Here is a 15725-nt window from a genome sequence, read left to right on the forward strand (position 1 = left end):
AGTAGGTTAATTATAGAAAACGACCATCATCTCCGACCAACCATCATCTTCAGATTCTCCCCACCACACATAACCCCCCTTTCTCCATCGTCACTTTGTATATACACATAACACACTCTTAGAGCGACTTCATCGTCCCACACCACCCCCTAATCAACAACGCCCTCAATCTATCCCTCTTTCGTCACTGTCACCACCGTTCAGAGAGGCTGTTCCAACCTCCGTATCGCCGAGAAAGCACACCCCCCCCCCCAATCGCTGCATTAAATCCACGATAAGCATTTGTTCGGAGTCATCCAATCGCTGCAACAGATCCAAGATAAGCATATGCATCAAAAGCGCCTTCATCAACTTCAACTTCATCTAAACTTTTTTGTGTTGGATGTGGTTTTCTAAAGTTTGACTTTGGAAAGTCAAACTTTTTTGTGTTGTGTTGACATGTCTCACATTGTTCTTATTTAATTATTCACATGCTTCATTTTATAAACGTTTATCCATAAAATATTTATCGGGTCCTTTTATCTTATTGGATAAGATTATTTTACCCAATAAGAACAATAACTTGGGCCAAGAGTCTTACCCGAGAAATGAAAGTGACGACTCTTACTCGGTTAACGCTTACCGGATAAATCATTAGATATGATACAGTTTTAACGGACTAGAATCTTAACCGATAAGGTAGATGAGAGTGTTACGTTTCATTATTAAGTATGCCGGATAAGCGTAAACGACCCATGACGTAGTTGGTCTAATTAATCAACAAGTTTTATATAAAATGCCTTTAAACCAACTTTGGGGTTTTGTTCGTGTCTATTTGGCAACTAGTTGTTTAATTCAACTTGAAAACCGAGTAAAATTGTCGTTGAATTTTAAATTCTCAACAGTTTTGAACGGTTTTTCTATTAATTATCTATCGTTTAATGATTAGATGGTAAACTTCTAAGTGACATCTTAATGAAAATTTGCGCAAGTTTAAACAGATAATTTATTATAACAAAATTGGGTTTATAAGACGTCTAAAAAAATATTTTACCTACAGGAATTAAGTTTATAGGATCAAACTATAAAGTGTTACTGTTTTTGGACGTTTTAACAAAAAAAATTTAAGACGGTTTTAAAATAATAAAAGGTTGTATCAGCTATTTTATATGATACTTTTGAAAAGTGTCCTATAAACACATCTTTTTATAGGATAATTTTTTAAATAATGTGGTAAACCTAAAATCTTGTTAAAATGTCAAAAAATATTTTAAAAACCAATTGTAACATTTTTAGATAGGACGATTTTTTGTTTGATTATATAAATGTAAGTCTTATAAACATTTTATTAAAATGGTTAGATATTTTAGGTGTCATATAAACCTGATGTTATTGTAGTGATTTCACCATGAAAACTGGGTTGTTCATCGGTTGATATTCATTGGATGTGGAGGGAACTGAACCAATCCAATCATCTATTGAATGTTGGATTTTTTTTCAATCGATCTGATCCGATTTCATTGTAAACAATAACCAAACAATTATATTTCATTTTGTATTATATCATGAGAGCCTTTTAATCATTCCGACCACTTACTCATTAAACAACTATCAAACAACCCCTAATTTGCATATATTTGTTAAAATAATACTAGTAGCTTTTTGTGTCGATATAATTAATTTAGAAAAAAAAACATTATTTAATAAATAGTTGTGATTGGTTGGTACTCTCTTATAAATTGCATTTATTGGTATTTAAATCATCCAATTAAAAATTAAAATCACTTGGGTTGTACATTTTGATTATACTTAGAGCCTGTTTGTTTTTTAAAATTTGCCTATTAATTTCCTCTTATGTCTGAATCGGTCAGACATATAGACTTTCAGATCGTTTGTTATTTCCCCCAAATTAAGAGTTGAATTCATAAGGTTTCCTCTGAATTTTTAAGTGGTAACCCTAGCTCTTAATACCTCTTATTTGTTTATCCGCCTCCTTACGTCGCTCTCATCCGCCTCCTTTACGTCGCTCTCATCCGCTCTCCTCTCATTCATCGATTGAAGCTGGTGTTCTTCATACATCGCAGATTCAAGCTGGTGTTCGGGTAATCTTCTCGATCTCTCTTTGGTTTCAGATTTCAGATTTCAGACGTAAAAACAAACAGTCTGACTGATTCAGATTTCAGACTTCAGCATCACCTCTTAAAATTCAGAATTGAATTCAGACTTCAGACTTCAGCATCTCTTAAAAAACAAACGCCACCTTAGTATATTTTTTTTGACGGTAGGTATCTGGATCAGTTTACGTGCATCGACTACTTCACCCAACGATCACAAATGATCTAAAGTTATTGCAGATGAAATCTATGGCCGTAAGAGTTTTGACAGCTCTTGGATTTGAAACCAGAGTTTTGACAACGATCACAAATGATCTTGTGTTTGTGTCTCTTTTTTTTACTCTTTTATGTTCCACGTTCTTGTTTGTGTTTGTTTTTTTTGTAACAGTGGGGATTTGAGTCAGGTTATACGCACCTCAACTAATCCCATGAGACTCTGAAGATAATAAGTAAGAAAATTCTCAATGAACTTGAGGAGACTCGAATTATATATCTAACATTTTTAGACAACAAATACCCACTTAGGTGTTGTTTGTTTACATCTTAATAGTTCCATAAGAGACATCTTTTGAATCGTTAAGAGGTGAATCTTGTTTGGTAAAAAAAAAAAAGTCTGTCTCTTAATGGTTCTAAAACCTTCTAAATGATTTTTTTGTATCATGAACCTCCCTTAACCATTCAGCGTCATAATTTTATCGTAAACAATTGTATTTTATTTTGCACTATATCATGAGAGTCTTTTAATCATTCTGACCACTTAATCACTCTTAATCATTCTGACCACTTAATCATATTGCACCAAATCATTCTGAACACTTAATTAATATAAACTTTGGTTTGCATGGCGCAAATGTACTTCAAACATTTCTATTCATAATCTTATTAATTTTAATGATAACAAATGAACCCGACACGTTTTATAGATTATTATTTCGAAATGAATTGTGCAAGAAACTATTATTGTGATTCTTATTTATATATCGAGCAGATTGAAATATGTGTTATTGAAGTCGTTCACGAAAAATGCCTTAAAACATGAAACAAAAACAAGACGTTATATTGGGATGTATATCGTTCTGTAACTCAAAGAATTTATTCATTGGAGGGCAGTATGTTATGACGAATTCAACAACAACTTAAATTTGAATTATCATGTGATCATAAAATTATACAGTAAACACTTGATGTAAAAACTTCGAACAAACCATTTAAATAAAAGTCAAAAAAGAAAGTCTTGCATTTTTATGAATTTGATCTGGGTATGTTTGAAACAGTCAAAGAATGATTTGGTTGAGTTGGGAAATACTGAACCATTTCGAAATATATTTTCAAAAAAAACTGTTCGAAGTTCCTAAGTCTCTAATTTTGGACATCCACCTCTTATAGAAATAAGATTTTGCAGTTTTGATCACAACACTATTTCAATGAATAAAATCACAAAAAGACAAGTTCCAGATCCTTACACGAGAGCAGATTTGAGCATCCGTAATGCTTCAGACATAATATTTTCTTATGCTATAGATTGATGTTTTAAAGAAACAGTAGTCAGTAACGACTTTTGTCGTCGCTAAAAGTCCATTTATCATCAGAAATGATTTATAAAGACGACATGTCATCGCTATAACTTGTGGATGAAACTTTTCGTCACCAAGGATGTGTTACTGAAACTCACTTTTCTTGTATATCAGTTTAAGAACTCTTAAAAAGCCATTGGCTCTCACTAACTTCAGTGATAACCATTCATATTTAATATCATTAAAAAGCATAAGACAATCATCTGAATTTGATATTGAAAGTCACTGTTGTTCTTATATATAGAGATGGCCAAAAATCGGTCTTGGGTCGGTCCCAATCGGTCTTCATCTTTCTTATAACCGGCCATAACCGGTCCCGGCGTAACTGGTCCCGGTCTCGGTCCCGGTCCCAACCGAAAGTGATAGGACCGGTCAAGGTACTTCATAACCGGTTATGGGCCGTCGGTCCCGGTCCCAACCGGTCTTGCATTAAAAAAATAAGATTTTTTTTATTTTTTTAATGATATATATTTTTAGTACATTATAAAATTTACAATTTGGTCACTCAAATACACTTTAAAAATGTGTTTTAATATAATTAAAATTACGTTTTCTTATAAAAATACATTATAAAATTATTTAAAAATACATTTATTTATAAAATTATTTGAATTTTCGGGCCGGGCCGGTCCATAGTCGGTTCCATAACCAGTTCCGGTCCTACGAAACTACCAAAAACCTCAACCGGTCCCAATTTTCAGTCCCATAATCGGTCCTTACCGGTCCCGGGCCGGTCCTTTGTCGGTCCCAGTCCCGGTCCTCCGGCGGTCCCGGGCCGGGCCGGGCCGGTTTGGCCATCTTATTCATATATACCGTTAGCCTAACATCACTTTTGGCCCATATAAATATATGGCGAATCCAAGAAGAATGTGAGTCCATTCATCCCGACTCGATGTCGCCCAAAAGCTGATGTTTTACACATAATTAAAGGCAAAATAAAGCTCTAACTTCTAAATGAAAGTTGTAGCACTGACTCATAAGAAACTAATCGCCCAAGATTCACCTTATTTGGAGAATTGACCGATTTTACATGAATTTAACAACATGTAATCCCCGAGTTCCAAATGACTAGTTTTGGAAACTCAATGTTTTGAGCTATTTAGAGTCTGGATCTGCTCTTGGTGTAAACTACAAAGATGTAGTAGACACTTTAGTATTTCCAACGATATATTGCACATCTAACTTGGACTAACGAATGATTCTATACGAATTTTACAAGCAAGCTGTAATTTCATATCCTCCCCTGCACACAGCTTCATTTTACAACCAAAAACAATATAATTCCATTCCGTTCGGTTTGTTAATAACACCAACACCAACGTTTATCCTCATTCTAATTGACCTTCGAATCATAAAATCAAGACACTTTAAGAGACCAACGTAGCTAAAACCTCAAATGTTTCCTACAAAGAGCTTAACATACCTTGATTCCAGTGGTGATTTCGGTCTTCAAACAAGCTTGAACGTTCCAATATTCTCGCAATTTCAAACCTAAAACAGATTTTATATTTTTTTGGTGTTTTCCAACAATGACGTTGTTTCTTTATTTACATAATGGACTTGATGAACCATTACTAGCATAACTTCAATCGAAGACACATACCATCAACGACAGATGTAGAACCTTCGGGTAACTGTGAACAAACTATAGACATTGGGAACGAGCACGAGTCACCAGGAGCAAAACTGCCACTATCCCACTACCTCAATTGTAGGATTTTTGCAAACACATGCCCTACGACTTCTACAAAAAAGACATTCGACCCTTTTCCCGTTTAAGTTTCTAACTTATTACACTTTTGGCCCTTGTCGCCAAAATTTTATTACCTTTTGCTCCATTTTTGTTTTGCATATAATCCTTTTGTATATCAGTATTATCTGATTAAAATACATAAACAAAAGCAAAACTAAAATAAAATAAAAACCCAGTATCCATAACAGTAAACCTTAAACCTTCATAGGTAACCAGTTTGAGCCCTGCAAAACTACCGACAATTTTTCTGACTACTCTCCACAACTACTACGATTAGTCGAACATATGCACAAACTGATATGGACATCCCATGATTTACAAAAAAGAATCTTAAACCTTGTCAACCGAAAAGATTCTAAAAGTTAATATTAAAAAACAAAAACGACCATTAATCTTTAATATTCTATATCGACAGATCATATCGATTGAAGGGAAACAATATACTGTAGAACTGATTCAAAAGGAATATGTAATTAATATTAATAATTAAAAACGACCATTTATTTTAATAACATCATTCCTTTTCTTCGATTCTAAATCGAAAACCCGAAACATAAATACCGACAAATCGTACCGATCGAAAAAAACAATACACCGAAAACATATCATTTGTGAAATAATCTAAAACTCAATTATTGAAAAATAATAATAATTCCAAGAAAAAATAGCTTAGAAAACTCGGCGGCTGCGCGCCTCCTCTTTCTCTCTCCAGCCATCGCTTCCATCATTCGAGTAATTCTGTCTCCTTGTTTGTAAAACACCAAAATCCACAATAAATACACGTTCCCTCTGCAGTTTCATCGCGTTTAACCAGGTAAATACTCATTCTTGAATCGATTCCTTCAATTTCTTATGATATTTATGCTTTTTTCTTGATGGGAATCGATCGGAGAATCTAAATCTTCAAAACCCATCTTTGAAGCCCTTTTGATTTCGTACTTCTGTAACAATATGTTGATTTTTATGGTCATTGATTAGCCAAATTTCAGCATATTTTGGATTCAATTTGAGGATTTAGGAGTTAGATCGAGCCTTAGTTGACCATTGATTCATCTTATTGGTTAGATTTTAATTTTAGGGTTTCTTTATTTGATGTTGAATACTTCAATTGATGTAGGGAAGATTGGAGTCATGATGTGGGCAATTTTCAGGAGGAAAGTTGCATCTGTTGGCTCAAATGCTTTGATCAATAATGTAAGTATGCTTTTCCATTTTTATCTAATTGTTTATAGTTGAAATATGTATTTACTTAGGTTTCTATTTATTTGGAGTTTGAAGAAGGATTATTAGTTTCTTATGGTTTATTAACTTGTATGATTAGACCATTATGAAAAGTTTTCTAAATTTAGAAATGGGGTGATGAATGCCATGTGATTTTTTGGTTTGTGGATGAGATGGATGTAGTTTTCGGAAATGTTGATTCTTTTCTTGGGTTGAATAGTAATTCAATCTTTTTGATTTTAAACGTAGTGTTAATCGTAAGAGTTTACAATATTGATGCATGAATAAGAATAAACCAAACCAAATGAAATGAACCCGGTAAATGCCACGTGGAGTGCGGTCTATGGAGGGCGGTAAGATGTATGCAGATCTTCCTCTGTCCCAATGAGTAAAGAGGTTGTTTATGTAAAGCATGGATAAGAATATCTATGTCTATATACGGGCTGCCTAATTTGTGTTAAACCACATGATCGATGGTGCTTGTGGAAGCCCTCCCCATTTGAACAAAACGTAGGGACCCTCCGGATGGACATAAAACTTTGTGTAGGGTAGGGAGCCTGAAGCTCTATCCATTGTATGGCATTCCACTAATTATACTTCCCTATAGTACACACGTACACACACATATACATACATATATATATATATATATAATATGTGGGTCAGGTTCAGGGGAAAACCACAAAAAAAAAATGAAAAACTGAGGAGCACCCTAATAGCCATTCATTTGTACAATATGTACATGTACATACAAGTAATTTGTAAGTAATTTTTCCAGTACGCACATGTGAATAACATGCACACGTGTATAGAAACATCTTCAATTACTTGTATGCACATGTGCATACCATACAAATGAACGGTTATGTCGGTGTTCCTTAGTTTTTCATTTTTTGGGGGGTTTTCCCCTGAACCTCCCTCTATATATGTGTGTGTGCGTATATATATATATATATATATATATATATATATGAGTTGTGGTGAGAACGACCCTTTTCATGAGAACGTGATAAAAAAAGTTGAAAGTATACTTGTATTATGTGAAGGTTACAACATTCACACTATGTAATGTAACCTTCCAATATACAGTTGAAGGTGATGTGAAAGTTACAATCTTCACACAATATAAAATAACATTCATACAATAGAAAGGTGTCTTCACTTGTTCTCACCTTCTTGTGAAAGTGAAATTTTCTCCCATGATCCCGACTCTCTCTCTCTCCTCTCTCTCTCTCTATATATATATAATTATATATTGGCTTGTTTGAGTTACCTGAGCTAATTGCTTGCATCTATCTTGTACTCCAATGCTCATGTATGTGCTTAATCTAATTCTGCATGAGCGTAATTTGTTTGGGTTGTTTGCAGGGATCGGTACAAACATTGGGGAGAGCCCGACCTGTGCTTGCAGGATCAACGCCACAAGGTTTTGTTGAAACAATCTCAACGCACAAGGTACTTCATTTATCATTTGGTTAGTTGTTGCATTCTTCATCAATGATTACTCATCTTGATTTCATGTTCATTTTCGAAAGGCACTAAATCTTGGAATGGGATCAAAACCGTTACGGCAATTTCATGAAGGTAAATTGCTTACTTTGACATAGAGAAAGTTATGTTTTTTGAAAATTCCAAACTAAACACTATATTTTGCATGAATGAGCTGTTTCCAACAAGTTGAAATGTAAATGCAAAAAGAACCATAGTATACGGCACATTTTGTCCAAAATCACTCGTCATGGGAAGTGTAGTGTTTTTCTTTGCATTTTTGCAAGAAAGATAGTTTTTTTTGCAATGAAAAGCCAAATATGCTATTTGAGAAGTCAATGACTCTAGATAAAATATTTTTCATGCTAGAAAATATATTTTAATAATATTTTAATGTATATGTAATTTAGCACTTTGTAACTGATGTAGTACTTCTGTACTTGTATGATTACAGGTGCCCCAGGTCATTCACTGCCTGTAAGGTTGAAATAATCTTGTACCCTCTCTCTCCCTCTACATATATATATATATATATATATATATAGGATGTAACCAAATGAGAACCTAAAAAAGATTGAGAACCAGTGAATCATGTGTTGTTTCACATTGTGTAACAAAAAATACACATAAAAAATATTGTACTTTTTCCAAATAAATACATCCAAAACAAATATATCTGAAACAATTCCTTAAATCCTAGCCTTAGATGAAAAAAATATATGAAACAACACATTGAAATTGGTTCTCATGGGTTTGTAACCTTTTTGTGGTTCTCGCATGTTTAGTCCCCTATATACATACACATACACATAATATATATGTATATATACACAGGTCGGTTCAAATAAGAAGGCTAAATATTGTGAGAAGGTAAGAAGGGAACGTTAAGGGAAAGGTTCATATGTGAATCATTAAAAAAATCCGAAAAAACTCTATTTGAAGATGCATATGTGAACTAACGTTACAGATTATCCATATGGGTTCACATATGCATCTTCCAATGGATTTTTTCAATGATTCACTTATGAACCTACCTTCTCATAATATTTGGTCTTCTTTTTTGAAATTTTGAGCCTCCCACTATATATATTGTGTGTGTGTTGATGGAAGTTAGGGCCTAAGTTTTATATTATCGTAAAGATTGTCATATTAAACTATTCTTCAACAAATTCTTTTGTTACAGGAATGTTGTACCTTCACTTAAACCAAATTTTACGACCCAAATGTGGAGTAGATCTTTTTCTTCAGACAGTGGTATACTTTTCTTCTTTATCCAATACTTTCTTGCAGTACCAATGCTTAACTACTTCTTGATCAATCTAACATTGTGTTTTCCTTCTGATTATGAAGGTGATTTGGTTGATGCTGTTGTCCCTTTTATGGGAGAATCGATTACAGATGGCACTCTAGCCACTTTTCTAAAGAGTATGTTGCTTAATTGGAGTTTTTGGTTGTTTTAGTTGTGTAGGCGTACTTTTTCAAATGTTTTAGAACTCATTTTTGGAATTATCTGCAAACAGAACCTGGTGATCGCGTTGAAATTGATGAGCCAATTGCTCAAATTGAAACCGATAAAGTGACGATTGATGTTGCAAGTCCTGAAGCTGGTTTTATCCAAGAGGTAATCATTTTTGGAGTGGTTGAAAAATATAATTCGAAGTTCACAAATTCGTATACTTTTTATATCTCATAGTTCCTATGTCCCAAAAAAGATGCAATGATCCATTGAGGAAGTAGTTTGTGATGATTGTGTTAGGTGATATTGATATTTTGTATGGGAAATTGTCCAAAATAGCTTTTCTAGTCTCCTCAATTCATTTTATAGCCGCTTTTTTACGTTGACCAAAATATCAAAGATTTCGCAAATAGCACTTTAGCAATCTACTATTTATGAATTTAGCAATTTGCTAAAATGCTACTTGCGAAATGCTGACATGGCAAGTAGCACTTTAGCAAGTTGGGGGTAGGGAGCACTTTAACAAAAGTTGCGTGAGTGACATTTCCACGCCAACATTTTGTAAGTAGCATTTTAGCAACTTGCAAAATTGCTATTTTTTGAATATTATATTTATAAAAAGTGGAGTTCGCTAGTTGCTAAAAAGCTAGTTGCGAAATCTTGGCTATTTCGATCAATAATGTAGAAAAGTGGCTATAAAGTGAATTTGAGGGTGTTATAAATGGCTATTTTGGACAATTTCCCTATTTTGTATTGGTTACAAACGGCAAAGAAGTAATCTTGGGTTGAAACTTTGCCGAAAAGGGGAATCTTGGCTTTATCCTGAAGCACCCTCGAAAGGAAATCCTTGCATTTGAATTGGAGGGCCGGGTTTCAAATAGAGCTGTAAATAATATTCACGGATATTTTATGGTTATTCATCATGAGTAGTTGGTTCCCAGGTTATCAAAATATTTATGGTTCTCGTTTGAACCTGTCCCTTGAATCGGAGTGGTTAACTTATTGAACCATCATACTTTGAACTTCAATGCAAACAAATGATGGTTCTTGCAAAACTCGCAAAAACATGTTGCAAGAAAGTGGTTCGATATTATCCTGTTTACCACGTTATTTTTCTTGTTTCAGTTTGTAGCCAAGGAAGGAGATACCGTTGAGCCAGGTACAAAGGTTGCGATTATATCAAAGTCGGGCGGTGAAGGTGCAACGACTCATGTGGCTCCATCTGAGTCCCCAACCACGGCTGCACCCGCACCTAAGCCGGCTCCTGCCGCGGTGGAGAAACCATTGCCCAAGCCCGATGCTCAACCTCCAAAAGATGCGCCTAAAGCGTCGTCTCCGCCACCTTCAAAAACTTCGGCCTCCGAGCCTCAACTTCCTCCTAAGGATAGGGAAAGAAGAGTAAGCATCTTATTTTGTATCGTCTTTCTTAGACTATGTTATGTTGTCTAGTCATTAGGTATGGTATCAGGGCTCTTTTAGAGAGAATTCAAAGGGATTCGACATATCCTAACATGGTATCAGAGCCGGGGTCTACCACATCTAGGGACTTGATACACTCTTTCATGTCAATTCTGGAGTCCTCCATCGGTTAGACATGGACCATCAAATCTGCATATATGTAGGAACCTTCCCACTCTCTATAAGGGCTCTTTTAGTCATTATGTACTATAAGGGATCTTATAGTGAGAATTCAAAAGGATACAACATAGCCTAACGTTGTATTGGTGCCAAGGTCTACCACATCTAGGGATTCTAGTTTCAACACACCGTTTAGCCTCCATTCTAGGGGGCACCGTTTAGCCTCCATTTGAGAGGGCATGTTGAAGGCCCACATTGCCTAAACAAGGACCATAAAAATCTGTATATATAGTGAGGTTCGGGGGAAAAACCACCCAAAAAATGAAAAAACTGAGGAACACCCTAATAACCATTCATCTGTACGGTACGCACATGTTCATACAGTTAATCGAAGATGTTTTCTAGTTTTTATGCATTTGTGCATGTTATGCACATGTGCATTCCGGAAAAATTACTTACACATTACTTGTATGCACATGTGCATACCATACAAATTAATGGTTACTAGGGTGTTCCTCAACTTTTCATTTTTTTAGGGTTTTCCCATGAACCTGACCCTATATATATATATAAATTTCGGAACCTCCCCTCTTTGTAAGGGATCTTTTAGCGAGAATTGAAAGGGGTTCCATATATCCTATCGGTTTACATTGATATTTTTATTTTCACTAAAATTTGGATTTATATCCAAATAAAAAGAAGTAATTTGCTCTTGCTAAGCATTCGATACACACATGTTGAAACAAACACCATGGACAAAGTATTGAGGGCCCCTATGATGCCCCTTCCTAATGGTAGCATTTTACAAACAATAATCATGTGATATATTCATTAATCATTTTATCTTTCTTATTCAAGTCGCAAGACTTATTAGGGCCGTTCTATGACAATCGTGCTTATCATGGTTGATACCGTTTGAAGCATATAAAAGAACCCTTTGATGTTTATGAATTCGCCGATATTGTAGGTCCCAATGACGAGACTCAGGAAGCGTGTGGCCACACGTTTGAAAGATTCTCAAAATACCTTCGCACTGCTGACTACATTCAACGAAGTCGACATGTAAGTGGGAATGCTGTTTGCTTATCCAGTTTTCGTCCGTCCACCATTTCTCATTTTGTTGAGGACTTGTATAAGCAGTCTCCTCAAATCATATATGTGGGACCCTCAAAATGAAAGCGTTAAATTTCTCAAATAAATACGACATTTTGATGTGATTTGCATCTTTAATTCAGGACAAATCTGATGAAGCTCCGATCTGAATATAAAGAAGCTTTCCTTGAGAAGCATGGAGTGAAGCTGGGACTCATGTCTGGATTTGTGAAAGTATGCTTAGCAATTTGCTAATTATTCGTCTGGTTTCAGTTGAATATCTGTTTCTTCGTGCTTCTTTTTGCATCAATTATTTTCGGGTTTTTTGTGATGGCTTATATATATGTGTGTGTGTATATATATTCCAGGCTGCTGTTAGCGGGCTCCAGAATCAGCCGATTATCAATGCTGTTATTGATGGAGACGACATTATATATAGAGATTATATCGATATCAGTATTGCTGTCGGTACTCCTAAGGTACATTTCCACCTAATTGCATGTTTACAATTTTAACAAAATTGGCTTTATAGGACGTCAAAAATGTCTAAATGTATTAATAAACTGCTTTATAGCACTTTAAGTTCATAGGACCAAACAGTTGTGGTTCTATGTAAATGTGTTACAATTGGATGTTAGGACGTATTTGGGCATCATAGCAAGTTTTTTTGAACATTTTTGAAAGGAAGTGTCCTATTAATGTTTTTATAGGACACTTTTGAGAAATGTCTTGTGAATGCAACACGTCTTTTTATAGGACACTGTTTTTATATCACATTTTTTTCAAATAATGTCATTTAAAAAAGACTAATAAGACCCTTTATTTCAAATTGTTCTGAAAACCTTGTTTAGGCACCCAAAAGCGTCTTGTCAACTTATTGTAACACGTTTAGATAGGACGCTCAATTATTTGGTCTTGTAAAGCAAACTATTAGGACATTTAGGGGATGTTTGGTTGATTTTCCATTAAGTCCTGTATTAATAAAGTTGTCTTTGTGGATTAATCGGGAAAGTTTTTGTTTGGGAGATTTTTTTCATTGATGGAATGAGCATGTTTTTTAATTCGGAGGGGCAGGTTCCGAAAAAAATTGGCTTTCTGCATAAAGCTTCCCCCTAGAAGCTTACTGAATAAGCCGCTTTCTATATCATTAATCCACTACCAAAGAGTCATGTATAGCTGACCGAATAAGTTGCGAGTCTCATTAAGCTCATTAAGCTGCTAACAAGCAGACCCTACATTTTTTGGGTGTCCTATAAAGCCCATTTTGTTGTAGTGTTATATAGATTAAAAGCTTCTCATCTGTTTTTAATGATGAGTCTATATCTTTTAAGTAAATTAAAACTTGAATGTTTTTTGAAGGGTCTCGTGGTTCCGGTTATCCGAAATGCTGAGACAATGAACTTTGCGGAAATAGAAAAGACGATTAACACCCTAGCCAAGAAAGCAACAAATGGCTCCATCTCAATCGATGAGATGGCTGGAGGTTCATTCACGATATCTAATGGTGGCGTGTATGGAAGTCTTCTAAGTACTCCCATCATAAACCCTCCTCAGGTTCGGCACTTTTATTTTCCGTTCTAATTATTTTCTTTTATGCTTGCCCGTTTCGTTTTTAGTTGTGAATTTATTCATTAATGAAGACTCGTGAATATTACTACGTGCAACATCGAAATCTTTAGGCCATGTATGTGTAAAAGATAACTAACTGAGAGTACGGTTTAGTGTAAATGTTTGATTACAAGTGAAATGTCTAAAATACCCTTCAACAATGAGAGAACATCAAAATCTACGAAAAGAAAATCAATGTTCTTGTCGAATTTGGAGGTATAAGATAACTCATTTGAAACTTAGAGGGCATTTAGTTCGCAGAACGTTTATGAAGGATTGGAATCCGTCGAAGTAATTGGAACCTAAAAGGAATTGGAATAGATTGTTATCAGGCTTTGTTGGCAGAAAATGGATTGTAATCCATTAAATGGGTTGGAATCTGTTTGTTTGGTGATCGAGGAATTGGAATGAGATGATGAAAAAAATGACCAAAATACCCTTTATTTGCATTTATTTTTTTATTTTTTCTTGGACTATACATATAAATAATTTAAGAAGATTGGTTTAATGGGGGTAGTTTTGTCATTTTAATAAAATTGGTTGGAATGGAATTCATTTCCTTCCCCACTATGATGGAATGATGAAATTCATGTTTGTTGGAATGAATGGAATTTGATCAACAGAATTGACAGTTCCAATTCCAACAGATTCCAATCTTGCTAACCAAACGGCCCCTTAAAAGTGAAACATAAACTCCTTCAGAGATGGGTAGGGTTGTTATTTCCGATGGTGGCATAAATCATATCGTTGGATATTTTTTTGAAATCCCATTTCGTGAATGCAAAGTCATGCATAATTTATGTGCACAATTAACAACTAAACCAAACGAACTAAGTATATCTCACAAAGAGGCAAGGGATTCTAATGCTCCTATCAGAGGTCATGTTAGCACAGTCGAGAAATACTTAAACCTTATTTTATCATTATCAAAACCTATTTTTACACAAACTATGTGTCCGGCTGCGGTTTCCATGATTTTCATACATTTTAATTTTCTTTTTGCAGTCGGCTATTCTCGGGATGCACTCAATAGTCAACAAACCGATGGTTGTTGGTGGCGAAATCGTATCAAGGCCAATGATGTACATCGCCCTCACATATGACCATCGGTTGATTGATGGTAGAGAAGCCGTCTTCTTCTTGAGGCGTATCAAAGATGTCGTTGAAGACCCACGAAGGTTGTTGCTTGATATATAAAGCCCGAAGCTTTTCATACCCGACGATCATGAACACTTGTTTTTCGAAATAAAAGACCTCATAGTTGTTTGTTTAACTCAAATGATTCATTTTGAGGATGAAATTGGGAAATGTTTTTGATGTTATGTTTCTTGATCTCATTTGAAGTGAAGGTTTTATGGTTCTAGTTTTTCTTCAGGCAAAGGATGCTGTTTTTGATGAAAGAGAACACTTTGGTTTTTGAGTCTCTGTATCATGAGCATATTTAATGGAATTTGTTTTAAACTGTGAGAAATATTCATTTCTGAACATATACATATATATAGGTTGGATTCGGTGAGGAGAGTTAAGGTGATAAGCGTAAGAAGGGATCTCTACCCTTAGATGTTAGATGCACATTAGGATGTGATGCACCAGATCAATTCCCCGTATCAAGCGTTATTCATGGGTCGGTTTGAGATTAAAGTTGATCAAGGGTCCAAATCTTTTCTTACAATTCTCACCTCAACTCTCCTCACACTATCCTTTGCCTATATATACATATATACATATATAGAGGAGTGATCATATGAAAACCGCTCTCATTTGTGTAAACCGTGCAAACCACCTTCATCTGTCGATTTCATTGTTTAATCTTATGAAATTTTTTCATTAAATTGTTTAATCTTGTGAAATTGTTTCATATA

At 34.9% G+C, this 15725-nt stretch overlaps 1 protein-coding gene across 2 annotated transcripts; it reads left to right on the plus strand.

The window, feature by feature from the left end:
- Window positions 1-6097: 6097 nt before the first annotated feature.
- Window positions 6098-15334, plus strand: LOC112521565 (dihydrolipoyllysine-residue succinyltransferase component of 2-oxoglutarate dehydrogenase complex 2, mitochondrial-like). 2 transcript variants are annotated; one of them, XM_025130501.1, is made up of 14 exons: window positions 6098-6234; window positions 6538-6614; window positions 8010-8096; window positions 8177-8225; window positions 8584-8611; window positions 9313-9383; window positions 9480-9554; window positions 9650-9750; window positions 10711-10983; window positions 12131-12225; window positions 12399-12489; window positions 12624-12734; window positions 13615-13809; window positions 14869-15334. In XM_025130501.1, the coding sequence occupies exons 2-14, from the start codon at window positions 6552-6554 to the stop codon at window positions 15058-15060; spliced, it is 1431 nt and encodes a 476-aa protein (XP_024986269.1). In that variant the 5' UTR covers window positions 6098-6234; window positions 6538-6551; the 3' UTR covers window positions 15061-15334. The 2 variants fall into 2 exon arrangements, with proteins under 2 accessions (XP_024986269.1, XP_024986277.1); XM_025130509.1 differs by having other exon boundaries at window positions 6134-6234; window positions 6543-6614.
- Window positions 15335-15725: the final 391 nt, after the last annotated feature.

The sequence above is a fragment of the Cynara cardunculus genome, assembly GCF_001531365.2.
Source record: "Cynara cardunculus var. scolymus isolate 2C chromosome LG 1, CcrdV1, whole genome shotgun sequence".
NCBI classification, from domain to species: domain Eukaryota; kingdom Viridiplantae; phylum Streptophyta; class Magnoliopsida; order Asterales; family Asteraceae; genus Cynara; species Cynara cardunculus.